Raw genomic sequence first — 26,555 nt, 5'->3', positions numbered from 1 at the left:
ACTATTGGGTGCAGCTTTATAGAATATAAAGATTTATCTATTAAAATCCTACCACCAAACAGCTGTAAAATTAAACCAGCACTCTTCAATACACTTCTATCCAAAGGGCCACCCCAGAGGCAGGCTGGGGTGTATGGGGAGCTCAGTGGTAGAGCACTTGCCCAGTCTGCACAAGGCCCTGACTTCCGTCCCCAGTACTGCAAGAAGGGGGAAAAAAGGACTACTTCAGAATCTTCTGTTGAGGGCCACGGCCACTTTTTATCATAAAACATTTGTCAGCCTCCAAGGGACAGATGTGTAAGAAGGAACCTTCTGTTCGCACTCCTTTGACAACATGAAGATGGGCAGCTGACAGATGAATTTGGACATAGCAAATGTCATTTTCAGCTTCCTGGGCAAGTGATTTAAGTACAAGAACATTAAAGGTAGGATTTAGGTAGATCCTCATTTGAATATGTACAAAGACTCTTATTCCCAGTACCCACATCACTCAAACAGAAATAACAAATCTCAAGCCAAGTTTGACACATTTTTTTTATGTACAAATAAAAGGGTCAATGGTTCAGATGAAATTACTTTATAAATACCTGCAGCAAATCCCCTAAAAAGATGTGAATTTAAAACTCTCTCAGCACAAAGGCCTATCCCTTCCCAAGAGCGTGACCTTCCAGAGCACCTCCTGGGAAGAAGAGCCCTTAGGACCAAGGCAAGAGCCTTCCCATCTCCCCAGTGGGTAGAGGTGGCTTGAAGGTCATCTGTTGCTAAGGACTTGGGTGTGATTAAAATGTTTCTTCCCAAGCCTTCGGTCTTCTTTGTCAGGCTGCTGATTAAGTGCGCTCTGTTTCCTGGCACTGGCCCAAAGCGAGGGAGGAAAGGGACCTACAATAGTGTGAGGAAGTAAAAAACTCTGGATATTTTGATAAAAAAAAAAAAAAACACTTGGTAATCAATGGAACCCTGTCCAGCCAATGTATCAAATTCACCAGAGGGAAAACCTGTAATTTAGCATTCCGAAATCTACACAGGCAAGCTATTCTTTAGGAAAATCATTACTTAGCACCAATTTCTGTCTCTCTGGAAATTTTCCCATTTCCTTTGAACCCTTGGCTGCAACAGTGCTGTCAGGGTGCACCCAGCGGTGCTTTTAATCAGTAACACAGCTGGGCATGGAGGGTCGCAGAGTCACCACCAGAGGACAGCCAGCTCACACCATGGGCAACTCTTCTCAGGGGGTCGTCCTGACTTGGGGAACACAAGCAGCTCCACAGTCTCTTTCTGGGGGGCCTTCTGGCTCTCCAGGCCCCTGGGCTTTACTCAAAGCGACGCAGGTGGTTGTAGAGCGACTGGACGTAGGTGAAGACGCACATGGGGTCTGGCTTGCGGCCCATCACCATCATGTCCTCCACTTCAATGAGGCGCTCACAGTTGGCCAGGTTCCTGCAACAGAGAAGTCCGCATCAGAACACGGTCCCACCCAGCAGCCAGCCCAGCTGCAACAGGACCCAGATCCCTGTTCCCAAAACAGATTCCTATATCCATGCACTGCCTGTACAGTTCATACAGTGCATTTTTTGACTTACATAGACTTACCTTTTTAGTAGTAGTAGTAGTCATAGTAGTAGTAGTAGTAGTAGTGGAGACTGAACCCAGGATATACTGTGCTACATCCCCAGCCCTTTTTTATTTTGAGACAGGATCTCCCTAAGTTGTCCAGGTTAGGCTCAAACCTGTGATCCTCCTACCTCAGGCTCCCAGAGGACTAGAATTGTACCATGCGCAGCTTACAGTTGCTTTTTTGACTTAAAGACTTTATTTAAATTTTCAGTGAAATTAAGTTTACATAAAAAATTAAATACAATCAATTATATAAAGAAAATCAGCATGATCTAAATGATATATGACTAAGCAAAAACTAAATTCACATTTGCCTCCTGAAACACTATTTTTAAACTCCTTTTAAAACTATGACCTTCAATAAGAAAGTTATTTTCCATCACATTTCAGTACACACACACATATACATACCCACACATTCAACCAGTCTTCAATTGAAAATATTAAGGAAAAAACTCTATCTGTAGTGAACATATACAGACCTTTTTCTGCCTCTCATTATTCCCTAAACCATACAGGATAACAAGCACTTACACAGCATTTACTTTGTATCAAGTATTATAAGTCATCTGGAGATGATTTAAAGAATCTAGGAGGATGTACATAGGTTACATGTAATCTATACTATTTTCTACAAGGGACTTGAGCATCTGTGGATTTTGGCATCTGTGGAGGCCCTGAACCAATCTCCTGTGAGTACTGAAGGATGAATGTTTGCAGAAATAAACCATCACAGAAATTCTAACCTTTACAACTGCCACTATTTTCTCTATATTTCGGATTTATCTCTCCCCTCTCCTTTTCTTTCTTTCTTTTTTTTTTTTTTTTTTTTTTTTGGTACCAGGGATCGAACTCGGGTCCTTGTGCTTGCAAGGCAGACAGCAGAACCACTGAGCTAAATCCCCGGCTTCCCCTCTCCTTTTACAAATGCTGGTCATGAACCACTAGGGCTGACAGATCCTAACGGGCAGTTGAAAAAATTGCTCAAAATCACCTTGTCACCAATCTCCATCACCGCTCCTCCCAAGGCCCTGGCCTCATGCCCTGGAATACACTAGTATGTCAACTATGACCACTTCTTTCTTTGGGCTCAGGGGGAAGGAGGGCAGCAGCCTCGTCGAGGTAGGAAGATGAGCCTTGCAGCATCTGGGAGATGGGAAGACGCACATCAATAGTCAAGACATGTAGCCCTGCGCAGCTCAGCACTGAGATCTAAACTAACAGTGGGCATCCACTCAAATGCAAGCAAGGCCCACCATATCCTCTGCTCTGCTTATGTGTGCCTGGGTCTCCTGGGTGCAGAGGTAGCCAACCAATATCACACAGAACCGAAGAGGCAATATGACTGCCTTGGTCCCCTCATCAGAACCCACTCCCTGGAGCTGTGTGCACGTCTGTAGTTCCAGTGCTCCTCGGTCCTCTCACCCCCCAACCCCTGGTCAATGAGTGCATGAGTGTCATGGTTCAAATACCATCTGGATCTCTTATACCTAAATTCTATTAGCCTCAGTTTCCCCGTGTGGTATAATAGCCACCTCACAGAGTGGTATGAGGATTAATGAGCTAATCCATGAAAATCAGTTGAAAGAGCTCCATAAACTGTTAGAAATGATTACGACTGCTGTTTTTATGATCATGCCTTGCTTTAAGAAGCAAGGTGGAGGGCTGGGGATTTAGCTCAGTGGTTCCGCCACCTGCCTCACAAGCGCAAGGACCCAAGTTTGATCTCCGGTACCAAAAAAAAAAAAGAAGCAAGGTGGAGCATGGAGTTTTGAGGCTGAACATGAAATCTAAACATCTGGTCTCAGATCCTGACTCTGCCAAACACCTGCTTCATCTTTCTGTGCCCATTTCCTGGACAGAAAACGAGAACACAACTCTATTCTCCCTCCCAGTGGGTTTGCTGTCGGCTGTGCTTCTGCAGTATGTCCTTATATACCCTGTGCCCCCCAGACAGCTCCACCAGAGAAGACAGCCCAGCAAGCAGGCCAGGCTCCTCAGGCTATCCCGGAGCTTTCAGCATAACTCATGCTGCACTCTCCACCAGGACACACACCAGGACACAGCACTGAGCAGCTCCCAGGGCTGTGTGTTCCGAGACAAAGCCTGTAACATTACCACTGGCCCTGCTCTGTGGTGCTGGCCAGAGGCCAGGCCTCCTATCAGAAACCAAATGTCAAGGCGAAATGGAGACATTTGTCCCAGATCCTGTCCCTGCCTCCCCTTCAGAGTTGGAGCAAGCAGCCTGTAAGGGAATCCAATGGCTTCCTGGGGTGACAGTGGATTTGGCCTCATCACTGGGTACCCTTTCTCCTAAGAACAGGCTATGGCAGGGTTCAATATCAGACAAGTCAGCCCTCTGACCAGGGCAAGCATGCAATGAGCTTTGTGGACACAGACTAAGAAATCTGAGTTCTTCAGAGAGCCTGGGGACCTGAGCTCACTTTATAGAGCCCTCACTAGGTATCTGGTGCCCTCCTCCTCACCTGTGTCGCAGGGAGAACCCCTTCTCACTCTTCCTCTTCTCCCTCTGGCCCTCAAAAGCCAGCTATGCAGAGGATGCCAGGTGTGGACAAACAGGCTACATGTGAGCCCAGGTTACCACCACCCACATGGTGGCCTCAGTTGTCCCCCAAGTTAAGCAAGAATAGCATTTGAATCCCAGGACCTCTGCCTTGGAAGAGAACTCAGATATCATCCCATCCAAACACCCTGATGATCAGAAGCACATCATCTCTAGAGCCCCTGCCTGAGCTTGGTCACCTCTATGTCCAGGAAAAGGGACCTAAAAGTTCTTCCAAAGATCATTGCATGGCTCCACCATGGTGGAACCCACCAAGTGGCTCCACCACAGAGAAAATTTTTTCTTCATGTTGCTTTTTTTTTTCTTTTTGGTACTAGAAATCGAACTCAGGGACTCATGCTTGCCAGGCAGACACTGCACCACTGAGCTACATTCCCAATCCTCTTACACTACTTTTGCCTCTGTACTTTCTACCTAAAATTTGACAAGGTTATTTTCAGTGTAATTTGTTTTCCCCACAAAAGAGCCCTTTCCACATTGGAAGAGAACCTTCATATCCATGTCTGTCTGAAATGGAATCTCTTTGCTGTACCCATCCTGGTCTCTCTGGTCCCCTTCATGAAAGCATAGAGCTGTTGGCACTTTACAGGTGTTGCCCAGCCTATGCAAAGCAAAACTGGTGGACCCCTCCTTCATCCTCCAACCAATGACCCCTGCCCTGCCCAGGCCACATGTTTTGGCAATCAGGGTGGCCATCAGGATAGGAGCAAAGGTCTTAACCTGGTGTCACCTTACACTACCCACACAGCAGGCCATGGTCAAGATTACCCAGCAGGCAACAAGGAGACTGGGCCACAATCCAGCTGCTCCTTACTCCACTGCTATTTTTAAGTCAAGCAGATGAGAGTATGGGGATTTTTTTTTTTTTTTTTTTTTTTTTAGTATGGGGATTCTTGAGAAGGGGGATCGCAGCATGCAGCACGCAGCCACTGTCTCTCTTTTCTTTCCCCATGCCATCTCCGCTCTCACCCACTTCTCCTGGGGAGCTCTGAGTTCTCCCTCCAATAGGTAAGACAGTATCCCTGTCTCAAGAGGCCACTGCATGGCCCATGCCACACCCTCAGAGGCACTTGCCTTCCACCTCAGCTTGTCCCTGCAGACAGAGCTCTCTCCCTCACAGACAGGTGCCAGCCACAATGGAAACAAGATTCCTAGAAGCTGCAGACACAGGCTGAACACAAGTCCAGGGACAGGATATGAGAAAAAGGAAGTGATAGCCACCATTGACTTTGATTAAAATATTTAAATCTCAAAATATCAGCAGCCCTCAATAATCCCAGCACTCTGGAAGACTGAGGCAGAAGGACTGCAAGTTCAATCCCAGCCTGGACAACTTAGCAAAACCCTATCCCAAAATAATAAAATTTTAAAAAGGGCTAGGGATGTAGCTCAGTGTAAAGGCCCTGGGTTTAATTCCCCAGTACTGAAAGAAAAGCAAAACAAAAAAAGCCCCAATTGCCTTTTATATTTTTTTAAAAGCCTCTGTAAAAATGATCCAACCTTGTTTTAAACAATTCAAACTTCATGGTGAAGTTCAAAGGAGAAGGTGCAAATCACCTCCAATACTACAACAGAGCAAGAGCCAAAGTTAACACTGCTCTGCTCTCATGGACTTGCTTAAACCCTACCTCGCTGGGGCCAGGACAAATGTTTAAAGGATTCTCATATTCCCATCTATTGTGATCTTCAGCTACCAAAGGGCTGGCCTGTAAGGAACATGAAGGAGGGGCTTGGGGGTTATTTTTATTTTTTTTTAAAGCCTGCTCTAAATGCAGGCCAGGATTCCAGGGCTCAGACTGCTGCCTCCTGTCTTCTTTTAGACAGAGACACATGGGCACTACAAATAGCCTGGAAGCCCCTTCTGCTGGGGCGTAACCCAAGAGTAGGACACATTCCACACAGGGCAAGTGGGAAGCCTCGGGCTACACATTCCACATCCTGCACTCTGCTTTGGGAGAGGTGAGGAGGAAAGGTGCAGAGGGGTCAGGCACCCACCTGGCTCAGCCCTTCCATAAAAGGGGTTGGTCCTCCCTAGTTCCAGCCCCTGAACACCTGTCAGGCCGAGGAAGCGCACTCAGCTGTCAACAGCGCTTCACTCACACAGATTAGGCCAGAAGGAATCTCTGGGCCCAGAAATTATGGGAGGAGGGGCAGCACACACCATTTTACTCCAAAGGCTCGGGATATATCTTTGTGCCTGGAAGGCACCTGCTCACAGGCTTTGGCAATATTTCCTTCCTGATGCTGGGTGGATGCATGGTTTGGGAACGTCATGTCTTCCTCTCCCTTCCAAAGTTCGTGCCTTGATCAGATCCCAGGCTCCTCTCATCTGCTGCTTGCTCTCAAAACTGCCATTCTTAGCTCTGTCCTCTGCCTGCCTGGCTCTTGATGGCTTTCAACAACCCTGCATGTGTGCTCAGATTTTGCTGGCAAACCTAAGAACTATATACTGAAGATGCCGATTGCCAAGATCCCCAAGCAGGTGTTCCTGCACTTTCTCATGGCTTTCCTAACCAGTCAATTATCCAAGAAACCAGGGGATCCAAGCAGCTGTCCTCCCAAGAGGCCTCAGGCAGGCAGGCTGTCTTCCCAGCATTCTCCCCCATTACCTGAGAGATAATCTCAGGGATGATTCATAATCTCAGGCTCTGAGCAAGCTCCCCACACAGGCCTGCCACGGATGCCCCTCCTCACACCCTGGAGTCAGCAGAAAAGCCGGGCCTCAGCTCAGTAGCCCCATCACACCCTCCTCCCTTCCCCAGCCCAGAGCAGGTTCAAGCATAGGGAGGCAGGGCCAGGTTTTTTACCGCTGTTTGCTCTGGAAGGAAGGAGGGCAAAGCCTGGACCAGCCTCCAGCACACCCCACCCCCAGGCTAGGAACAGAAGAAACATCTGTTTAGAGTCTGGAGGCTCCGTGGACTCAAACCTCATGTTGGGAAAACAGCCTTGGAACCACTCTGGCTCTGGCTGCCAAGGGAAGCTGTGCTCCCTGCAAGCTGAGGAAAGGGGTCACCATCTGATGGCCCATGGTGTCCTTCTCCCTTGGTCTGGAGCTGAGGGTGACCAAGGTAGCCAGGGCATGGGCTGGCCCTGCTTGGCCCCCTGGACTGAGAGGGTGAAGAACTCCGAAAGCCAAGCAGGACCTCCCCCAGCCGAGGTGGGCCTTGGGCGCCCGCGTGGGAGCCCCAATCCTGCACATTCTAACAGTCTGGTTTTTGACAGTTGTCATTTCTGAGTTCCAAGCAGCTGGGCCATCTCCTGTGAGCAACCCCTCCCCATATCATGCCTCAACACTTGGCGGGACTCCACCATCGTCTGGATCCAGTTGCATAACACACTCGGCAAAGCTGTTTCTGCTATTAGGATGACAACTAATCCCAAGCAGCCAAGAAAGAAAAGGCTTTTAAAGTATACAAGGAGTTCTTATGACCCCAAGGGGGCTGAGAGTCCCCACGAGTCATCTGAGACAACACAATGGGCCAACACTGATATTTCAAATCCTCAGGCCAAGGAGCTTAGAGCCAGGGGCTCCATTCTGTCCCCAAAGCGTGTAGCTAACCAGGCTCCAGGCAGGCTCACAATACCAAGTGTGGGTTACCATACTCTGGACACAACCCCTTCCCTGGCCAGGCTGGAGCCTGGCATAGGGGTCTGGAGCTGGGTGGTTGGGCCAGTATTCCTGGAAATAAGCAGGAAAAGCAAGGCCTGGGGTGAGGCCTCTTTCACCCTAATGGGATGAGTTGTACTTGAGGATATGGGTTAGAAACAAACATTGTTCCTCGAGGGCAGACCCATTCTGACAACATGTAGCACAAAGGCAGGGGAGAAGATGGCCATGCCCTTAGGAAACTCGGCTTTGGAGTCTACCTGCCTGCTATCTGACCTGCAGAGAACTCAGCACTACTTGCCTGTGCCCTGGGGACTGTGAGGGCCACAGTGATGGCTTCCCTGCCCTCTCTCTTCTGATGAGGGTCAGCCAACAAGAGGCCCAGGTGACAGAGCAGGAGGGGACTGAGGTTAGAACATGTGTCCCGTGGCTCCCTCTCTACCAGGTCACAGTGTTCTGGCTGCATCCATTTGCCAAAGCTATCAGACGGCCTCTGCATGAAGCCAGTGTCTTCTCAGCTCCAGTAGCTGCAGGCAGGGGGCCTATGACTGCTCCATACATGCTGCTGTTACCCTAAGGGTGCTGCTGCCCTGCCCTGCATCATTGCTCTCATGTTGTCCACATCTTTGTGGAGAGTGCCTTTATTAAACTCCTTACCCGAGCTGGATCCACACTCATCCCCTGCCAGGGCCCTCCTGGACAGACCTCGCTTAACCAACTCTCCTGATGCTCTGGGGGTTGCCCTTGGCTGGTGGCCTAATCCCAAATGGGTTTCCCAAGAACAGCCCTGATACAGGAGATGAAATATGCAAACACTGCATCTCCCAACAGGTTAGATGTCTGACATGCCTAATTTGTGTTCTCTAAAAATCAAAGAATGAATTCTAGGAACAATGGAGTCGGAAACTATTTATTGAAAGGATAGCTCTTGAGAGGCAGAAGGAGTCCCGAATGGGTAGTCAGGGACCCCACTTTACAAGGAAGTTCTACAGAGCAAAACCCACGTGGGGACAGCGTGGGTTATGGCTTTGATTAACCAACAAGGTTACAAGTATAGTCGCTTAGGTAATAGTGATCCAACAGGGACACAAGTCACATAGCAAGAGTTCATGGAAAGAACAGAGAACGTCTCAGGTAAGTGATAGATCCGGGGGTCTTGGTCACCCTCTGACTGAGGTGACGCCTCTCTAGCCTCTACTGAACCAGGTGTTATCACTTATCTCACCCCATGAGGAAGTCTGCAGGCCTGGTCCTTGTCTGTTATCTTGAGTTCCGGCCCCAGCCTATACGTCTCTGGCCGCAGCTGTAGTATGTTTTCACGTTCTGTCCTGACTCTCTCGAGGGTTCAGCCCTGTCTGGCTGCCTCTTACATTTCCATCTAACTTAGCTGTCTATAACAACCTGATCCCAGGACTGGTTCGTCTTCTCCAATCCTTCTTTCATTTTGACCCCTGGCCCTTGGTGTAATGGTGTCGAGATGTAGTAAGCGTTTAAGAGTTTAGATCATGTGGGATCCACTCTTATGAGGAGATTAATGTAGTTCCCATAAAAGTGGGCTTGTTATCTCGAGAACAGGTTGTTGCAAAGCGTACAGCCCTCTTTGTTCCCTCCCAGCATGTACACAGCCCACTTGCCCTTCCACTTCCGTGAGCTGAAGCAGCACGAGGCCCTCACCAGATGAGCAGATACCATCACCAGCCCCCAAAATTGTGAGCCAGAATAAACCTCTTTTCTTCATAAATTACCTAATGTCAAATATTCTGTTATCGCAATAGAAAACACACCAAGAAAGACAGTATCACTGTGAATACGAGAACAATTGGGGGGAAGAAAACTCTACTTTTAAATGTCCCGGATGTCATCTAGTTTCTTGCTGGTCAGCAGTGGGAATCTTTCAAGCAGCACAGCTTTTCGCTAGCCTGAGAAGCAGACCCATTTCCCTGGGGCCCCTGTCCCACTGCCCCTTCACACCCTGTCTGTGGATGGTCTCCTACACCGCACCCCAGAGGCAGGGTACCCAGGAAGGAGAGGAGGAAGGCCAGGAACAGAGAGACCCTGCTCTACTACTGGTGCTGGGTGATGCTGGGAAAATCTCTTGCCAGGCCTTAGTTTTCCCATCTGTACAACAGGAATGCAGACCTATGGCCTTGAGGTCCCTCAGCTCTTTGGACACCTGCCCATGTCCTGTGTGCCCCTACGTCCTACCTGAGCAGGAGTCAGGCTAACATCTGGGCTGGGGCCAGGTGCCAGCAAGATTTGCTATACTCACTCAGCCATAGTGAAGGCCAGCTCGAAGTTCTTCTGCCGCTGTGTGGGGCTCAGGGCATTGTAGTCGAAGGCATCAGGGAAGAAAGAGTGCACCAGGGCACAGAAACCCATCCCATCACTCCAGCTGGAGGAGAAGTTCTGCAGGTCCACATGCTGTGTGCAGGGAGAGCGGGCATCAGTGGGGATGACTACCTCAGCTCCCCACACCCAATTCAACCCCACGAGCAGATCCTCCCAGCCCTTCCCCAAGGCCCACCATCCACCCAGCAACCAATGTCATCAACAGACCCCACCCCTTCAGGTGCGCTAGACTAGTCTCCTCGGACCTAGATCTGGATTCTTCAGATTTCTAACTACCTGTGGCAGGTGGCTAGGATGATTTCTCTGGCTCCTACCCTATCCCCCCAGCCTTGGTAGCCCAGAGGGATAAAGGCAGGGGGGCAAGAGTGTCTGCTCTGACCTTGGGCTGGGCTTACCTGGTAGCCCAGGGTCTTGCTGCGGCACCACTCGAGCAGGATCTGCTTGATGCTGCTGGCACTGGCCACACCAAAGCTCTGTGACCGCTTTAGCTTGGCCCGAGCCTCACCTTTGCCCCTGTGGAGAGAAGGCAGCCCTGCTGTGGGGGCCGAAGGGAGCACATTCCCATGCCACCCAAGAAGATGTCCCCTGATATGCTCACTGTAGGGTGATACTGGTCAGGGCACAGCCCAGCCCTCACACCAGCCACACAGCCCTCTTTGATGCTGTCTGGCAGGACAGGCCTCCCCCTTCCGGCCCTCCAGGACCCCATGTGTCTCCCACAGCAGGAAAGAGGGGTCCCTAGGGAGCCCTGAGACAGAGGACCTGAGCCAGCATGGCCTCACGCCCCTCCCTGTACTCTCCCTGGACCACTTTCCTCCTCCCTTCCTCCCACCCTCCTTCTGAGCCTCCTTCCCAGATGGCTCTCTCCTAGCCAGAAGGGGTAGTCTCTTCTTTGGGGCCCAAGGACACTCCCTAATGGCCTAGGTCAGGTTGCCTGGGGTCAGTTGGAAGCTTCCTGGACCTGACTCCCTCACTGGAGTCAGTTATTGTCCTTCATCACAAAGGCCTGGGTTGCAGTCTGCACACAGCAGGTGTCAATAGCATGCACTGCCAAGATGACTAGATAAATATCCAAAGGCAGGCAGTATTCCAAGGATCCCTTTGCTAAAAGAGCATGGTAGTGACCAGTGAGGTCCTGCTGTGTCACCTCTTAAGTCCTCAGGCAAGTCCAGCCCCTCAGTAGGGCACCCAGCACCAGCTAGGACTCCGGACCCCTGTAGGTTCCCCCAGTTGTGCCATCGGCTATGGAGGAGCCACAGCCAATGAGGAACTCAGGTGAGGAAGCTTGCAAGTACTAGGGGTGCTGAGGACCAGGGCGCCACACATTGGAGAGGGGGATCCTCATCAGCTCTCTTCTGGCTCCCTGACCCACACCTCTCATTTCTCCATGACTAGGGTCCCCTGACCGACCCCCACCGGTGACCCTGAACTTTATCAGAGAGGTCTGATCTGGGGGAACAGGACAGGGCCCAACCTTCCTAAGCCTGCCTATCTGACCCGAGGTTGGGCTGGGCCCACTCTGGGAAACAGGCTTGGTGGGCACGGGGGATCCATACTTGCCCGCTGTATCCTGCTCCCACTTCTCAAACAACGCCTTCCGGGCCTGTGCCCCTGAGGTGCGGGGCAGCGTCTGTGACCTCACCAGCTCCCTGCGACGCTCCCCCTGGTGAGGGGCCTGAGTCGTGGCCGGCAGCTGCGGGGACAGGGGTGACTGGGGTGGCGTCACCAATGGTGGGCTAAAGAGAAAACCACCGAGTCAGGAACACAGACCCGAGCATCCTGGCTCCCCTGAGCCTGGGTCTGGCCCCGTACTCTGTGTGATGGACTGGAGCCCTGCTTGCCCGTGTCCAACTGGTTTGGCAGGTTTCAGAACAGAGCTGCAGTCTGAAGCCATCAAGCCCAACTGGGGAGGAAGGGTGGGCCCCTCTCTGAGCATAACTACCCCTTGGCAGGTGTCAGCTTCCTCATACAAGAGGTATACCGAGCCAGCCCCACCAGGACAGACCTCCCTCCTCACTACCACTCCACAAGACCCCTGGAACAATCTGCCAGGAAGTCACAATTCTCCTTTTCTAATTAAAAGGGAGAGAAAAAGCCAAGCTTGCCACCCCACCCCTAGTTCAGCAGGCCTGGGGAGCACAGGGCCCCAACAGTCCTGGAGGAGCTCTGCATCCTGGGGAAGCTCTGCTGCCTGCCCCAGCCCCAAAGGCCTCTCCAGGCACCTGCTCAGAGAAAGCAGAAGGTTGTCCCATCCTTCTTTCCATGGAGGCTAAGATGCTAAGACACACACACCTCTGCAATCTTTTTTTTTAATGCTAGGGGTCAAACTCAGGGCCTCGTGCATTCTAAATAAATGCTCTATCACTGATCTACATCCTAGCTGGGGTCATTTTTTTATTTGTTTGTTTGTGACTCGGGGCCTTCATACTATGCTACATCCCAGCTTTTTTTTTTTTGAGACATGGCCTCACTAAGTTACTAAGTTATGCAGGCTGTCCTTGACCTTGCAATCTCCTGCCTCAGCCTCCCTGGGATTGCACACCTGCAATCTTTTTTTTTATGGTAGTGAGGTTTTATATTTTATTAAAGGTAGGAAAATAAACGTGCTCTTCAGAGTGAGTGCAGATCAATTAAAGGTAGGAAGAGAAGCATACTTGGCAGAGTGCAGAGTGGGCCATTGACAAAGGGAGAACACAGAGGCCAATGAGGTTAATGGTGATTCTCTTTTGTGTCCTCCATTCTGATATCAGATCTAGGCCATCCTATCAAAAATCTGCTTGATTTTGTACCTGAAGAACTGAAAATAGCATTTTCTGATTGGTCCTAGGTGCAGGGCTTGAAACTGTTTTTCTGTGCATGTGTCCTGGATTTCCATGATTGACACATCATGCCTACTTGCCCAGCTGACTCCCATGCCCTAATCTCCTGCCTCATTTTACCCTCAGAGGCATAAATCCCCATAATGCTTTACAGGATTCTGAGGGTCCACAACTGCAATCTTTTAAATGACTTGCTTTGAGGGGCCCACAGAGAAGCCATGCTGCAGCCATGCTCTTCTCAATAAACCTTTCCACAAAGCCACTGGCCTCACTTCACCCTCAGCCTCACCCTGCTCCTACCCTACCCACTAACCCAGCTGCTTTAGCTCTCCAGACCCCTAACCCCCAGGAAGATGGGGAGCTCCTTGCAGGGGACCTGAGCACCCTGGTCCCAGGCAATACAGAGAAGCCAGCTTGGGAGCAAAGAACTCACCTGTCCTTGCACTTGCCTGCTGTGACTCCCCTGTAGCCAAAGCTTGACAAAGACCTTGTGAAGGAAGAATTCTCTGCAGGATGAAAAAAGAGAAACAACACAGTTGGCCTCAGGGAAGGCCAGCCACAGATCCCTTTCTTTGACCAAGCCCCGCCTCATTGACCCAGCATCCCTCAGGGAGCAAGCAGAAACCCAAGGGCTAAGCTAGCCCTGTCTCAGCAAACTGAGGAGAAAGGAGGATGGGGACACACAGCAGTGACAACAAAGACATCCTTTAAATTGTCCCCTACCCTGTTCCTAAGGGCACAGAGCCCAAGGCCTCTTATGCTGTGTGACCAGCAAACACTGTCCCCAAACCTTCCTTTGGAAGCTCATATCGTGCAGCCCAGGCCACATCACTGAGGCTGACCACACCCAAGACAGGCCAGAGGGCTGAGGAAACAGGGTACTAGGGAAGGGGACTGTGCAGATGTGTAAGGTAACCAGGGCCTTGACCCTTCATAAAAGCCATGGCCATCATCTGCAGAGGATGATGCCATTTCACTATCTCTGAAAAGGAGTCTGGCAAGCTCAGGCCCCCTTTGACAGAGCAGATGGAATAAAGGAAGGCGTCACAGTGATGGGCAGAGGTGAGCTGGGGCTTGGCCTGGGTTTCCTGAGGCTCCTGCAACTCCCAGTCCCTGCCCTCCCTCTCCCACCCTGAGATGGGTGGACCCCCACACTGTGCTCTCCTGCTCATACCAGTGGTACTGGAAGTCCAGGGGGTGGTTTCTTCCCTGGTGCTGGGGCTGAAGCCCCCCAGGATGGCAGCAGACGTGGGTGACAGAGCTGCAACTGAGGTCTCCCCAGAGAACTTCTCAGAGACACGGGTGACAGCTGTGACCGGCTGATGGGGCAACTGCAAGGGGAGGCTCACAGGGCGAGGTATGGGGGGCTCTGGGGCTGAGGCTTGGGTTCCCTCAGTGGGACCAGTGCCTGGACCTGGAATGTGAGACCAGGAGAGGTGGGTCAACTGTGGGGCCACAGGAGCCTCAGACACCCAACTCAGGAAGACTCCAGCCTCCCTATCCCTTCTCTCCCAGGAAGACCTCCCTGACTATTCCAGCTTCCTGAGCTTCCTCACTAGGGACATCTTGCTGCTCCTACCGGAGGTAATTCTTCCCAATTTCCCCTCATAGCTGGTACAACAGATACTAGTTGGCTTCTCAATCCACTCCCTACTCTCTTTACTGTTTAGACAATTCCTCAGCCCCTGCTTGTTTTCCTCCAGAAACAGGGAAGCTCATTACCTTCTAAGATCTCACATTTCCCTTTGTTTAAAAAATTCCACTATACACTGAACAATGCTACTATCCTAGAATCCCCTCTGCCTGTTGGGGTTTAGACCCATGTTCCCCACCACCCTTAGCCAAGAGACTGCTGGTACAAATGCCGGGCTGAGACCCCAACCCCCAAACCTACCCAAATACCTCTCCCCTGCCCTCAGCCCTACCTGCTCCTGGCTGGTGTCCATTCTCAACGATGCCTGAGTTTGAAGTGCGTCTCATCTCGAGCTCACTGGCTTCATCATGATCCACACTCTGCAGGGATATGGATGCCACTGGGGCCCCATCAACAGGGACCAGCTGTCCACCCCAAAACCACTTCCCAAGGTCCCTCCTGGCTCTGCCAGGGTAAACCTCACTCATTTTGGGAGGAAACATCCCTCAGGAGGTAGAGTGGTAAGCCAAGGTCAAGAGCAAATTGGGATCAACCCACCCAGCTGAAAGGCACACACATAATGAAAGGCAAACACCTCTCCTGGGCTCATCCCAGAGCTCAAAAAAGCTGAGGACAAAAGCCAAGTTTGACAGCTCTGAAGCAGTGTGTCATTGGCTCTAACCCTCCCCCGGCTGGAGCAGGTGATGGGGTGGGAGGGCCTGGCCCCTTTTCCTCCCAGCTGGGCCAGGCTGGCATGGCTGCTCACATGGGATCAGCAGGAACTGGGAGGCACAAGGTCTTATGGGCCAAAGGATAGATGGGCAACAGAGCCCCTCAGACAGACGCCATACAAGGACAGATCTCCCAGGTATACAGAGGCCTCATCAGCTCCATGCCAGCCCTACACTCTCCCTGGGCTACAGCAGAGAGTGGGGCCAGCAGAAGGCAGACAGACAGCAGAGACAGGGGTGGGTGGGAGAGTGTGGGGTGCTGGCTGAGCTGCTGGGCGATATCACATCCCCTCTGGGTCACAGCTTGAAAAACAAAAGAAGGCTATACAAATGCCATCTGGACATCATCAACCATGAAGCCCATTTCACAGATGGGACTCTAGGGCCCAAATAGGAGACACACACTGTCCAGGGCTGTACAGTGAAATTCAGCTGGGATTGTAGCAGCCCGGATAATCCGTCTCACCCTGCGTCCTGCCTCCTCTCAGTGAGGATACATCAGGCTCAGAGTATCATTGGGGCTGGGGGTGTCGGCCTGGCAAGAGGGGACAATAGCAGACCCCAGCCAGGGTCTCTACTGAGAGGCCATTCTGGTAGCTTGAGGGACTGGCCTCCCCCTAAATGTCTCTAGCCTGGTGCCCTGGTCTATAAGCTTCCCAGCCCCAGATGGCTTAGGTCCTTTGTAACCAGTGCTGCAGGTGCCCACCCTGCCATGGGGGCATCAGGCTGTCAGGTGCACAGACGGTGCAAGCCAGCATGAAGGTACCCAAGGCAGACTTCACCCAGGGAGCAGGGAGAGCTTCCCAAGGGCAGGGAAGTCTGAGCCAAGTCCAGAGTGAGCCAGGTGCCTAAGCAAAGGAGGCCATTCCCAGTAGGGTGACTGGTGACTGAAAAGCAGAGACATCAAGGCCCAGATATTCTGACCCCACATGACTGTGCAGCCCAACCTGCCAACCCAGAGTACTTGGACTTGCCTTCTTAGATAGAAGGAGCCAAAGGTTTGTTCTAAGGACATCCTTTAGAAGCCAGTGGGAGTGGCATGAAAAGGGGCACCAGATGACCAGCCAACTCAATGGTCCCAGGGAGGGATGATGTCGGAGGTGACAGGGGACCAGGACTCAGAGCTCTGGGGAGAAAGGGATCCAACTGGTAGAGTGAGTGGATATGGTACCACTTTTAGTGACTTGGGCCCAAATGACTAAGGAGGTTTTGAGGGGAGGGCAAAGATTTCTGTTCTGGACAAGACGGGTGTCCCTGGGATATCAGGGTGCTGAGGAGATAGCTGGATATTTGAGTCCAAAGTGTAAAAGAAAGAAACAACGGACAATGGGGAAACAGGAGCCACTACATCCACAGGCTCCTGGGAGCCTAGCTGAGGAAGAGCACAGGGATGGTGGGGCCTGGGATGTGGCAGCCCCATCGCAGGAAGCAGAAGAGGTGTCTGTGGTGGAGAAGAGCCAGGGAGGAAGGAAGAAATGCAGTGAGATGTTGAGAAAACCAGGAGGAAAGTCAATCCAGAAGGCAGAGTGTCCAAAGGCAGCCTGAGGTCAAGGAAAAGAACGTCAAAGTGAGATGGAAATCACATCCGTTGCATTTCGCCAGAAAGATGTCACTAGTGATGGCTGTAGAAATGGATCCAGAAGCATGGGATGAGGGTGGTGGCAGGAGACAGCCTGGGGAGAAGCTGACGGAAAGGGCAGGTGGTTTGAGCTGCAGGTTGCTTCTCTAGCCGCCCAGATTCTAGTCAGGTGAGGGGAGCCAGAGACAGAGGTCTGAGGAGTTTGACCAGATGAAAGAAGCAGGACCACAATGACAGGTTGCAAGAAACTGACTGGCAAAGTGAGAGGACCATCTGCAGGGTGGGACCCTGAGGAGGTGACAGAGGACAGGACCCAGAGCCCAAAGACAGTATTGCCTTGGAGAGGAGGCAACCCCTCAACTTCTGATTCAGAAGGGTGAAGAGAGGCCAGAGCCATCCAGAGGACCACTGGAGAAGGGCTGGAATGCGCTGGCCTCCAGGGCAGGAAGGGTGCCCTAAAACATACAGCTAATCAACAAAGGGAGAGAACCAGTCAGTCCAGATGGAACCTTCACCTCCACTGTCACCAGGGCCAGCTCAGCTTTGGGGTCTCTATTCCTACCCCCTCTGCTCTGGCCCAACAGGTTCCACAGGTCCAGGCAGGGGCCTGGAAGAAAAGACTAATGGTGAAATCATTTTTCCAGGAATGTAGGTCTTCGGAAAGGGAGGGGGGTTTCAAATGCCTGTCTCTGCACCTTTCGTTGCACGCCCCTACCCCTCAAGATACCCCCAGGAGACAAAACAGGAAGTCGGCTCTGCATCTCTCCATTAGTCGGATTCCTGCAAACAGATCTCTTAACACAGGGCACAGGGAAATAATCTGGGCTAACTCAGGCTGGGAGGACAGCAGCAGCTGGGGTGTGCGGCTGAGTCTGGACTCCCACATTCCCCTGCCTCTCATCCACTCCAGTTCCAGACTCCAGCCACTCCTCACCTGCTCATGCCTCAGACCATACTGTGAGCCCATCCTCGAAGCCCTCATCACACAGATGGGGAAACCAACCTGAAGCAGGGCAAGACGCCCTTAAACTCACACTGGCTGAAGGCAGTAACCACTTCAAGATTTAGGGATAGACTCTCCCTCCCCAGTTCAGAGCTCTATCTACAAAGTGCTCTGGGCTTCCAGAGGGCAGAGAGGACAACACAAGACAAACTTGGCTCCCAGGACCTGCGTCAGGGTGAGTCCTGGCTCCACAGGCTCTGTCCTAGCCAGGTAACTGGGAGGAAGAAGCAATCCAGCAGGATCTTCATAGAATGTGAGCACCGACACCAAAGGGCCCAGCTGGCTAGGTTAGAGCCAGTTCAGGGTCCAAGTTCATTCCTGGGGGCATCCATCCTCTTTGGATGGGAGCAATCTGCCCTAGCCATGAGTGAGGGAACCAAGGGAAGACCCTCTGTGTGCTAAGGCCAGGGCAGAAGTCACTGCAGAGCCCTGGGGCTGGGGACAGGTCCTACTGAGCACCCTAAGATTCCCTATGTCACTCTTTAAGGAAGGAGGAGGTGCCCTGTGAGGAAGCCCAGGCCTGGGAACTCAGGAGGAGAAGGAGAGATGAGATAAATCCAATGTCAGGGACTCTGAGAGATGGGACCCTCTTACTGGGGAGGTTTTTAAACATTTTGCAGGGGAAGAAATAATATTTCAGGCCTTCTCAGTGCTACCTAATCCATGTGGGCTCATACATGGGCATAGGAGCCCACACGTGTACCCAGCACAGCCCAGGCCAGGCAGCACCCCATGCTAAGCCCATTGATCTCACTGGCCCCGCCCGCCTCCACTCACACCAGTTTTAAAACACTCAGTTCAGACTTCTCCCTAAAGCATTAAACCCTGTTATCACACAGTGTGTCTGGGAAAGGAAGGCAGATAAGGGAGTCTGGTTTCTTTCATGGTCAGGCCTCTGACACTCGGCTCCTGGCACTTGTTCCTAAGAGGTTACTTTACTGGCTACTTTGGCCATGGGGACCCAGTGGCTCCAGCTTAACTGAGGACGACATTTCCAGGAAACAACTCTGGGCCAGCCTCCTGGGACCTGGGCCTGGCCTCGGGCTGTCATCATCTACCCTAGACCCCCAGCGGGATCCTGGCTCCCTACTTGAGGCCACCACAGCAGTGGCTCCTGGGACACTTTTGTTAACCAGATCTACTGGGTACCAACTACCTTGCCTGCTTAACACAGGGCGCCCAACAGAGCCAGTCCAATCCCTTTGGTCCAGCTATAAGGAAACTGAGGCCCAGCTGGGAGGAGATGCTCCCAAGGCCTCAGAGCAAACGTCCCAGAAGTACCTCCTGTTTGCTCCAGGGTCTCTGCCTTCCTACAGTGAGTCTACCCTGATTACTCCCACCAAAGTACCCTGTCCTCCTCCTCCAGCTTCCCTGCCCATTCCTCTGTCATCCAGCCCCATGTTAGTCTGTGCTGTAGCAAGGTCAAGGTTTGTGCACTCAGAAGTAGGTTACCTGACCAACTTGTTCTGCATTGAGTTCAAGGCACATTTGTATGCTGAGTTCAAACCTACCTGCAACTCCTACACTCCCCAGCAAAAGGGTTCCTACATTTCACTGCTTGTGACAAGCGGGCAGTGTTAACACCAGCCTCTACCAGGCCTGGCCACAAATCAAGTAGCACAGCCACCCCTGGCTTCTGTGCATGGGATGAGACCCTCACACCCAGACCCTGCCACGCACAGACAACCAGCACCCAGCACCCAGCTGTGACTCTGTCCATGGTCCACACTCATTTTGTTGTTGCTTGGTTATTTTGAGGCAGGGTCTCACTATGCAATTCAGACTGGCCTCAAACTCATGCAATCCTCCTGCCTCAGCCTTTCAAGTGCTAAGATTACAGGCATGTGCCACCATGCCCAGCCCACATTGCAGCTTTTTCCTAAAGCCTTGAGTCCTAGCTTATGACCAAGCACCTGATCACAGGCCACTTGCTGGTCACAGCATGGGAGCCGGAATGTGTGCGTGGCTCTGCACAGCCCCCACCACCACGAGAAACTGGCTCAGAGCCTAAGTTGGAGCTCCTGAGAGGGCGAGCTACAAGAGAATGAGACTGTACCTCTGGGGTCAGAAGGGGGGAGCTGCCTCAGGCCAAGGGAGCCAGGGATCCTGGGCTGGGCAGCCTCTGGCCCAGCTGGACACAAGCCATCCTCCACCCACTGTGCTCTACTATACTTGCTGATCACTGCCTGGGTCCTTCCTGAAGTCTATAACCTACTCCCCAGTGGGGTCTCCATCCTCAACCCCAAGAGGCTGCAGCACGCCTCTTCTTCCATAAGTTTCTCCTCTGCATTTCTTTTTTGTTTGGTTTGTTTGTTTTTTGAGACAGAGTCTCACTATATAGTTCAGGCTGGCCTTGAACTCAAAATGATCCTCCTGCCTCAGCCTCTCAAGTACTGGGATTACAGGCGTGCACCGCCAGCTTTCCTCTGCGTTTCTAAGAGTGGGCACTCCAGGTCCTCCTTGCTCTCTTGCAGTTCCTTGGCCGGGTTGTGCTTCCTTCAGACTCCTCTGCCTCTGCCTCTGCCCAGGGTTCTTTCTCTACTGTTGCCCTGAAGATCACACCTACTCTATGATTTTGACCACCAGCTCTGCCCCAGTCACCTCTGAACTATCAGCCTTACTGCTCTCTGGAGCACCAGACAATGAATCCACCTGCTCTTTTGCAGCTTTATCTGGAAATTCCAAGTCCCCTCACTGTACGCACACCCCGCCTGGATCAGTGATCCAGTGGTCTCCCAAGGCAGGTTTCTTCTCTGCCTCCATTCTCACATCCAAAGACTACCTGGCCTGCTGAGTCCATTCGCACACCACTGCCCCAGCTCAGACCCATCCCGTCTCCTTGGATCATGGCAACCAAGTTACTCAGCGCCAAACCCAAACCCTAACGTCCACTCACATGCTAATGGCCAGCCAACACTGAGGGAACTTGCCAGATACAAGCTGGACTCTGTCTCCTCCCTTCCTATCTTCCCCGACCCACCATCCCACATCCAAGAGGGCTACCTTGGCCTTGGTAAATAATGGTAAATTCTCATTTAAAATTCATGACTGTAAAGAATCATTCATTTATATAATTAAATGTATATACATATACCTATATGTGAATATATATAAGAATATATATACACACACATGATTGAGATTATTTTTCTTAAAACTTAGCTGCTTCTATGAGCAGACAAGTAACAAATACAAGTTAAAAAGAAACTTCAAAAATGACCAGTGACACAGTTTATTTGGCACTTGTGAGCTCATGGTGATTTTACACCAGGGACACACAGACTGTCATGCTTACAGGACTGACTTAAGTACTTAAATCCATATTTCCTGACACTTCACACAGAGCACTGGGACACCCAGGGTTCTGCCCCTAGCACAAAGCTCAACTCTTCTGCCCAACATCCTGGAGGCCTTCACAATTCAGTCCACCACTCTCATACCTGGGGGCTCCACCTTGGCCAGTACTTTCAGTCTTTCTGGGGGTGCATGCATGGCTGCCCACCCACGCCCACCTGCACCAGCAGCAGCAAGCCCTGGACCTCTAGCACAAAGCCCTCCTGGGATGTCCCCTGCCAAAGGACTACTGTGTTTGGAGCAGAACATCGATGGTTGCTTACACTGTTGGCACTGCTCATTTTGCAACCACCTCCACCCTGGCTGGGCCCCATGGAGGCAAGGCCTCCTCCAGACACCCCCAACCCCCGCCCAGGTGCAGCCCAAGTGCACAGCAGAAGAACTCAGTGCTTGAAAGACTGCATGGAGGAGGGGCAGCAGGTGCAGACCCTGGAAACCCAACCCCAGAGCACATGGTTGTTCGGGATGGAAAATCCCATGTAAGGGCCACTGCACACACCATGGAAACCTTCCACCCCAGACCTGCCGCTCCAGGAGGCCCAGGATCAAGATAGTGACTGGTCCACACTGGCCTCTGGGCAGTCACTGACCCTAGGAATCTAGACACAGCTCAATGCTGGCTCCTCCTCTCTCCTTCACGGTAAGGGATTTGCCCCTTGCAATGCTGCTTCCCAAACACAGTTGCTGAGCAGCCCCAACCTCCCCCCACCCACCCCGCTCGCTCGCTCGCTCGCGCTCTCTCTCTCTCTCTCTCTCTCTGTAACTTGAGTTCTCCGTCTGGGTTAATCTATAACCTCAGTGGTCAAGCCTCAGTGAGCAGCAACACGGGGCACGTGAATGGAGGTGGAGGTAAAGGTTGCTGACCATTTCAACCACAGTTGTGGCCCCGGGCGGTTCTGAATTTTCAAGGGCCGTATACCTCAGCGCCCATGTAGTGTAATGGGGCTGAAGGAAAAGGGAGACTAAACTCAGGGCACACAGGTCTGGCTCCAAAGAGAGGGGGAGAGAGGCAGGTGCAGCGGACAGGCTAAGCAGTGTTTCTGACCTTTCCAACTCCAGAGTGATGGTGGGACCCCAAGTCCCCGCGGCAGGTGGAGGCAGAGACAAAACACCTCTGGAGCACGTTCACTCAAAGTGGCCATTGGCCCTAGACGCCGAACTCCACTCCCCTGCGCACGCTCACAAACACCCACGCGGTACGCTGCGCTCCCCCAGGCTTACCTGGCTGCGGCCGGACAGCGAGAAGGTGGCGTGGCTGGAGAAGCGTGCGGTGCCCAGGCGGGGCGCGCGGTTCGGAAGGCCAGGCGCAGGCGGGGGACTGGGCGTGTCGGGCACGGGGAACAGCCCTGTCGCCAAGCCCAGCGCCTCCACCTGGCGCGTCAAGCGCTCGAGCTGCGCCTGCAGCCGCTGATTGTCGCGCTGCAGCTCCGCCACGGTGCGCGCCAGGGGCCCAGCCAGGCTCAACGCCTCGGCTACGCGCCGCTCCACTCCGCGCTGCAGCCCCTGCATGTCCTCGTGCAGCGCGCGCACCGCGCCCTCCAGCGCCGCCTCGTATCGGCCCAGCGCCTCGCGCACGGTGCGCGCCTCCTCAGCGTCCAGGGTGGACTCCATGGCCCAGCAGGGTGCACGGACCTCGGAGCCGGCGCGGGACAAGAGCGGTCTCTAGCTCTTCGGTTCTGTGCACCTACTGGTGGTCGGCTGCTGGCTTAACCCGAGAGATGGCCGGAGGGGCGGGGTGGGGCGGGGTGGGGCGGGCCCCGAGCCCCGGGAATGGCCTTCGCGCAGGGGGCGGGGCAGAGGGGCGGGTCCTTCCCTCCGCGGGCACCCCGTCTCTGGCGACCTGTGCCAAGATGTGGGATGCGGGACCCTAGGCGCGGATGAAGAGCGCTCTCGCCTTTCCTCTTCTGGGCTGCGGAGCCTTGGAGGAAGTGTCGAGTTAGAGCCCCGCTTGATCCCGGAGGAGCGATGTGGCTTGAGGGAGGGGCTGCTGACCCACCGGAAGAAGGCCTGGCAGTCAAGTGGACAACACCGAGGGTTGGGCATTACTTCTGGACTCTCGCTCGCGGGGCCCGGCCGGATTCTGTTGGGCGTGAGGACTCCACTGCTCAGAGAAACCTGAGAGCAGCAGCGGTGGCAGCCCTCAGAACTGCTGTCCTGACCCTCACCCTGTGCCTGTCACCACTCGGTTCTCACATGCATGTATTCACCTGTGGGACTTTCGCCTGGAATTTCTTGCACCTGTTATAAAACCTCAGGAGAAGACAGGTGGTGAAGTCCCCTCCCGCTCTCTGCAACTGCCTCCACACACACATGCGCGCACACACACACACACACACACACACACACGCACACAGTAGCAAAATCTTTGCACTCTTCTCACCAGTATAAAGACTCCAAGCTCAACCAGGGGCCCCTGCCAGGGCACTGAGGCAAGGCTGAGGGCAGACAGGAAGGAGTGTGCTAGGGCAGAATCTTCAAATCCTTCCCTGGGCCGCTTGGGGAGTAATCTCCTGCCGCCCCACCCCCATCCCCAACCCCCCCGTACAGCAGCAGCCCCAGCAGCCGCTCAGTCACGGCCTCTACCCAAAGGTGGAAACTCCTGCCTCTATTCCCTTTTTTCATTCCTGGTCCCAGATAGTCCCCCCCGTTCCAAACCCGCACACACAAACCCTAACCATCACAAGAAAAAGGAAGGATAGAAACAGTTGCTGCTTTAGGATGATGGGATAATGAACACTATAAAACTGATCTCCGATAAAAGTGAAAACATCTCACCCTTTGTGCAAAAAGACTTTTCTAATTAGCCTTCTCTTTCCCAGGCCTGCCTCCCCTGAAGAAGGCTGAGAGGCTGGGCAGGCACAGCCAGATGGCTCGCAGAGAAGAGAAGGCTGAAGGCTTGTTCCTCCCGTAATTGTGTTCAGTGTTCAGCTAACAGACCTTCCTAGCCTGGCCTTCTCTCCCACAAAGGAGCTGGATCAGCCTTACTGCTGATCATTACCCCCCTCCCCAAGTGGGGACAGGAAGGAACACTGGTTTACCTAATCCAAGGAGCTTTCCAGCAATTATTTCATGAGAAAGTCAGTTGCCAAAAGGCATGCATGTTGCGTGTGTGTGTGTGTGTGTGTGTGTGTGTGTGTGTGTGTGTGTTCCAAGTAGCCATCTGGACAGAGTGAGCCGAATTGTTTCTCCAGGTGGAATCTTTGAGAGAGACTTTGAGAGCCACTGCTATAGCGGCTCTTTCCCAGCAGTGCTCATAGCCCCTACAGGTCTGGGCACAAGGATCTTGGAGTTTAATAATCCTGGACTCAGCCAGGGAAGCCCCTTCCCTTCCCTTGCCGGACCCAATTACAGAAGGGATGGCTTGGGAGGGCCTGGATGGGTCAGTCCCTGGTCAGCTGTTCTGTACCTGGGAAGTACCTGAACCAGCAGCACAGGCATGGGGTGGAGGGTGAGCAAGGGTCCAGCCTTTTCTCTCATCCTCCAGGAGACTGGGTCTCTAGGGCAGGAATGCTAACAGGGAAGAGGAGGTGACAGAATGTAGAGTCTCTAGTCTCCAACCTTAGATGAGCTATCTGATCCCTCCTGGACCACCCGAGAATACCTAGGGGAGCTGTTTGGGGGCAGGGCCAGATTCCTTCTGAGGCTAAAGTAGGGACTCTGCCAAGGGCAGAGATTGAGGCTGAGTGTGAGTTCTGGGAAGGCAGATGGTACAAGATTCAAACCATCCCACTTAGCTCCTTTCTCTCAGTAGTCAGACCACTGAGTCATTGTCTGACAGTGAGCCTAGGAGAGGAAAAAGAACTAACTGGGAGGGTGAGGACAAGAGTCAGAGGGGAGGGAGGGAGAGGGGGATTCTGGGGAGGGAAGGGCTGGGATGGAGGACTGGCACCACCCGGTGAGCTAGCTCCAAGACCGGGGAGCTCTAGCTCTGTCCCTGGCCCTTTCAGGCCCCTCCCCCACTCTCCTCCTCCTCAGCCCCTGCCCGGGACTGGACTGCGAGGGAGGTGAGGGCTGACGGGCCTGGCTGAACTCCCTCCACATTCACCAGCCCTGATGTCAGCTAGCGAGCGGAGACTGACCTCCCACCAAGCCAGGGGTTCAGGCGCCTGCCTTCCAGCTCTCCCTCACCTAGCTCTGACCCAGCTGCTGTCTGCAGGTCCCTGGCTCAGCTCTGGTTCTAGGATCCAAGCAGGATGTGGATAAAACTTCTCAAGTCCCCCTGCCAGTCACCTCACAAAATCAAATCCCTGCCAGGCAAAAACCACGAAGTTGGGAAAGTTGAAGTCACAGGCCAGGGAAACTAAGATCCTGAGTGGGAAAGGGACCAGCCTAATGCCACTCAGCAAGGCAAGCAAAGACATGACTGGAACTCAGGACTCTGCCCTAGATTGTGGTACCTTTTTTTTTTCTCACACAGTAATCCCAGATCTCCAATCAGAGCAACAGATTTGCCAGTTCTGAGCAGCTCTCCCTCCTCCCCAGGCTGGCTGGAAGCTCAACTCAGCTCCCTGCTCCTCAGTGGAGGAGCTCTTCTGCCTAGCACCAATCCTCTACCTTCTGCACCCTGGATCCACATGTGTGGGTGCACGTACATGCACCTGCATGCATGCCATCCACAGAAAGAGGGGCTGTCTGTCTCAGCCATTAGTCTTCCCCACACACGGTGTGGAAATTGGTTTAAGTAAGTGTTCCAAAAATGTTGAGTGATTGGCTGGGTGTGGTGGTATACACCTGCAATCCCAGCACTCAGGAGGCTGAGGCAGGAGGATCACTGAGAGTATGAGGCCAGCCTGGGCTACATAGTGAGTTCAAGGCCAGCATGGACTATGTAGTGAGACCCTGTCTCAAAAACAAACAAACAAACAAATGTTGGGTGATTGGATGTCTGGGAAGAAAGGACTCAGTGGCAAACCATAGGGCTGGGTGGACCATGGGAGATACAGAAGGGAGAGAGGCAAGGATGGCACTGAAATTCTGTCTTAGGAATATTAGGGTACCACTCACTCAAATGAGTCACAGAGAAGGTACATTAGAGGGAATTGTGAGCTGTGGGAGCTCAAAGGCAACAGGTGATCTTATCGGGGGCCCTCTACACACTGCTGCTAGGAAGGACTCAGATTGGAGGGTCATGGGCCAGGGAGGCGCATTATCTGTCAGGTCCTGATTACCCTGTCACACTCCCCACGGAGGCCTCAGTTTTCTGGGGCAGCTAACAGGACTGACAGTCAGGCTTCACAACTGCAAAGATCTATGCAGTAAGCCATGCCCCATGCCTCATGGTC

The 26,555-nt window shown here is 52.7% G+C and overlaps 1 protein-coding gene across 4 annotated transcripts; it reads right to left on the bottom strand.

Annotated features, from left to right (window-relative positions):
• Positions 1 to 516: 516 nt before the first annotated feature.
• On the bottom strand, positions 517 to 22,982 carry Smtnl2 (smoothelin like 2). 4 transcript variants are annotated; one of them, XM_087191666.1, is made up of 8 exons: positions 22,495 to 22,979; positions 14,899 to 14,986; positions 14,148 to 14,387; positions 13,407 to 13,479; positions 11,715 to 11,890; positions 10,550 to 10,689; positions 10,075 to 10,226; positions 517 to 1,437 (listed from the first exon to the last, which is right to left on the bottom strand). In XM_087191666.1, exons 1-8 carry the CDS (start codon positions 22,882 to 22,884, stop codon positions 1,311 to 1,313), a joined length of 1,386 nt encoding a protein of 461 aa, XP_087047792.1. In that variant the 5' UTR covers positions 22,885 to 22,979; the 3' UTR covers positions 517 to 1,310. The 4 variants fall into 4 exon arrangements, with proteins under 4 accessions (XP_087047792.1, XP_004857306.1, XP_087047793.1 ...); XM_004857249.3 differs by having other exon boundaries at positions 10,550 to 10,667; positions 11,711 to 11,890; positions 22,495 to 22,977; XM_087191667.1 differs by lacking the exon at positions 14,148 to 14,387 and having other exon boundaries at positions 22,495 to 22,982.
• Between the last annotated feature and the right edge of the window lie 3,573 nt (positions 22,983 to 26,555).

The sequence above is a fragment of the Heterocephalus glaber genome, unplaced genomic scaffold, assembly GCF_053883595.1.
Source record: "Heterocephalus glaber isolate CG9 unplaced genomic scaffold, H.glaber_assembly_v1.0 deba00001564, whole genome shotgun sequence".
NCBI lineage: Eukaryota > Metazoa > Chordata > Mammalia > Rodentia > Bathyergidae > Heterocephalus > Heterocephalus glaber.
Note: the sequence above shows the minus strand (reverse complement) of the source record. Positions and strands in the feature narration are given on the sequence as shown.

Coding starts and splice junctions, on each gene's coding strand:
- Smtnl2 (XM_087191666.1), bottom strand. CDS start 22,884: ATGGAGTCCACCCTGGACGCTGAGGAGGCGCGCACCGTGCGCGAGGCG. Junction 14,388..14,898: donor TGGACACCAGCCAGGAGCAG/GTAGGGCTGAGG, acceptor CTCACATTCCAG/GTCCAGGCACTGGTCCCACT. Junction 13,480..14,147: donor CTGGACTTCCAGTACCACTG/GTATGAGCAGGA, acceptor TTCATCCTGCAG/AGAATTCTTCCTTCACAAGG.